This window comes from Numenius arquata, chromosome 6 (genome assembly GCF_964106895.1).
Source record: "Numenius arquata chromosome 6, bNumArq3.hap1.1, whole genome shotgun sequence".
NCBI classification, from domain to species: domain Eukaryota; kingdom Metazoa; phylum Chordata; class Aves; order Charadriiformes; family Scolopacidae; genus Numenius; species Numenius arquata.
In genome coordinates this window covers 1,774,689-1,777,267 of record NC_133581.1, presented here as the reverse complement: position 1 = coordinate 1,777,267, position 2,579 = coordinate 1,774,689, and the positions used below count along the sequence as shown (strand labels likewise).

Sequence of the window (2,579 nt, the reverse complement as noted above, 5' to 3'; positions counted from 1 at the left end):
TTTTTGGGTTGCGGTGGGGTTTTTGGGTTACGCTGTGGCTTCGTGCCGTCGGAAAAAAGTGGGTTTTTTCGAAGGGGAGAGGGTCCGGGGAGGAGGTGCCGTCGGTCGGGGAGCCCCGGGTACCGGAGCGAGAGGAGGAGGAGGAGGAGGAGAAGGAGGAGGAAGGGGAGGAGGAGGAGGAGCAGGGGAGGGAGGGAGGGAGGGAGGAGCGCTGGACGGTAGCCCAAGTTTGGGGCCAGCGCTCGGCGGTGCGGGGCCGGAGGCCGATGGGCAGCGGGCGGGCCGCGCTCGGTGCGGGGACCGGTACCGGCTCCGGGACCCCGCCGGGGCGGCGGCGGCGGCGGCGGCGGCGGCGGGGGGCGCTGAGGGCTCGGCGCGGGGTTGTTGGGGGGGGGGGGGGGGATGCCCCCCTGCAGGCACAGAGACTAACCCGGCCGGTGCATGGCCCAGCCATGGAGGTGGTGGACGAGACGGAGGCTTTGCAGCGGTTTTTTGAAGGTAAGGGCTGTCCCCCGTCTGTCCCCCTTGTCCCCCCCTTCCCCAGGTTCCAGCCCCCCGCCTCCTGTCGCCGACCCCGGCCACCGCCGCGTCCGCTCGCCCGGGTCGCCGTGCTGGTGTGCATCCCCTGGGGGGGGGGGGACACATCGCGTCGTGGGTCCCAAGCTGGAGGTGTCCCTGCCACCCCAAGGGTTGGGGAACGCGTGGCTTCGCCTGCCACCACCCCAGCGGGGACCTCGGCGTGGCCCTCGCCGGTCCTCGGAGCCACCAATGGTTCCGGCATCGGGATCGCAGGCGTCACCGCGGGGCTAAACTCCTGGCCACCCTCTCTGCTGGCCACCCCAGAGGACCAGTGGCCTCTCTATCTGTCCCCTGAGGACCGGTGGCCACTCTACCTGTCCCCCCTGAGCCATGGCCCCTGGACACGGTGGGTTAGGGGTGGGCTCACCACTGGGAAAATCGCACCTCTTTGGGCTAGAAGGTTGCTGATCCTCCAGCAGTGGTGTCCACCAGTGGACCCCACACCTTCGGTGTCTGGAGGCCACTGCTGGGACCCCCCCAGGGCACCCACGTGTCTGTGGATTGGTGTCTCCTTCCCACCAGGGCAGCTTTTCCCGAAACCAAGGGTGGAAAAGCGGTTGGAAAGAGAATTTGGCCCCTCTCTCAAGCAGAGGTGAAACGCCGTTGCTCGTGGCAGCTGAGTGGGGTTGGTGGGGCTGAGCCGTGGGGCTGGGGAGGTGTTGGGACCCCTGTGCGCTTTGTTGTCCCTCCGTGGGCTGGGTGTTTCTTCTCCCCCGTCTGGCTTTTGTTGGCACGTCTCGCTCTTCCTTGTTGACTGTATCGTCGCTTCTCTTTCTCGCCCATCGTCTTTGTTTCTCTCCACGCGCCCCTTGTTCTCCGCTGGGCCCTTGGCCAGCCGGAGGTTTTGGTTGTGGGGGGCCGTACCCCCTCGCTGGGAGCCCCTGGCACGTGTGGATGGGCTTGGGACAACAACGTGGGGGCCCATCCCGGCCAGGCTCCCTCATGTCAACGCGGCCCGTGGTGGAGCTGGGGTCTGCTGGGGTGGACCTTGGTCCATGGAGAGCAGGTCCATAGGGCAGCTCCTGAGCTTGGATCCCCTCTGGTGTCCTCAGGCTGTGGTGGGATCAGGCAGCATGTTTGGTGTCACCTGGGGTGGTTGGGGTGGGAGGACCACGTCCCTTCTATCTCTTTGGCTGGTGGAAGGACTTAACCTGGGTGGGAAATTGAAGATGCACCTCAAGCAGAAGATGCTCTTCAGACCCAGGTTCGAGCTGCTCCTTCTTACTTTCTCCTGGCATCCCTGTGATGCCCCAATAACGCATCTCCTCTTCTTCAAAGGAGAAAAAAGCATCCCCTGGTTGTTCCAGCCGTGGTTCTGGATTCCCGGGAGCGACGGGATTAGCGAGGATGGGAAGCCTGGCCGCCCGGGCTCTTATCGTGCTCTCCCAGCCCGTGTTCTCCTCGGCCTTTGTGGGGGAGTTCTTTTGTTTTTAGGGTTTCACTTGGACCGAGAGCTCCTAAATCCTGCCCACCCACCTCCTGTCCCGGGGGCACCGAGCACCTCCCCGGCGCCCAGCCCAGCCCGACGTGACTTCAGGCATTGGGCTTCATCTGTCTGGCTCTTCTTTTTGTTTGTAAAAGTGGAATTTCTCTCCCCCAGAGCATTTTTTTTTTTTTTTAATAGGGTGGGAGGTTTCTTTCTGTCTGTCTTGTCCATCCCTTTTGGGTCCTGTGGGTGATCCCACTTGAGCAGGGGGTTGGACAAGGTGACCTCAGGAGGTCCCTGCCAACCTCAACCATTCTGCGGGTCTTTCTCTCTTTTCCCTTTTTTCTCTTTCCTTTTTTATCTTTTTGTCTCTTCCCCCCCCCTTTTTTCCCCCCCTTTTTTTCCCCCCCTTTTTTTCCCCCCCTTTTTTTCCCCCCCTTTTTTTCCCCCCCTTTTTTTCCCCCCCTTTTTTTCCCCCCCTTTTTTTCCCTCCCTTTTTTTCCCCCCCTTTTTTCCCCCCCCTTTTTTCCCCCCCCTTCCCCCCCCTTTTTCCTCCCCGTTCTCCCCCCTTTTC

At 62.5% G+C, this 2,579-nt stretch overlaps 1 protein-coding gene across 1 annotated transcript in view; it reads left to right on the top strand.

Moving 5' to 3' along the window:
* The first annotated feature begins 452 nt into the window (after window positions 1–452).
* MYRF (myelin regulatory factor) overlaps window positions 453–2,579 on the top strand; it is a 62,408-nt gene continuing 60,281 nt past the window's right edge. Inside the window, exon 1 of the mRNA XM_074148690.1 lies at window positions 453–498. Within this exon, the coding sequence (XP_074004791.1) occupies window positions 453–498 (46 nt within the window). The remainder of the gene's footprint in view (window positions 499–2,579) is intronic.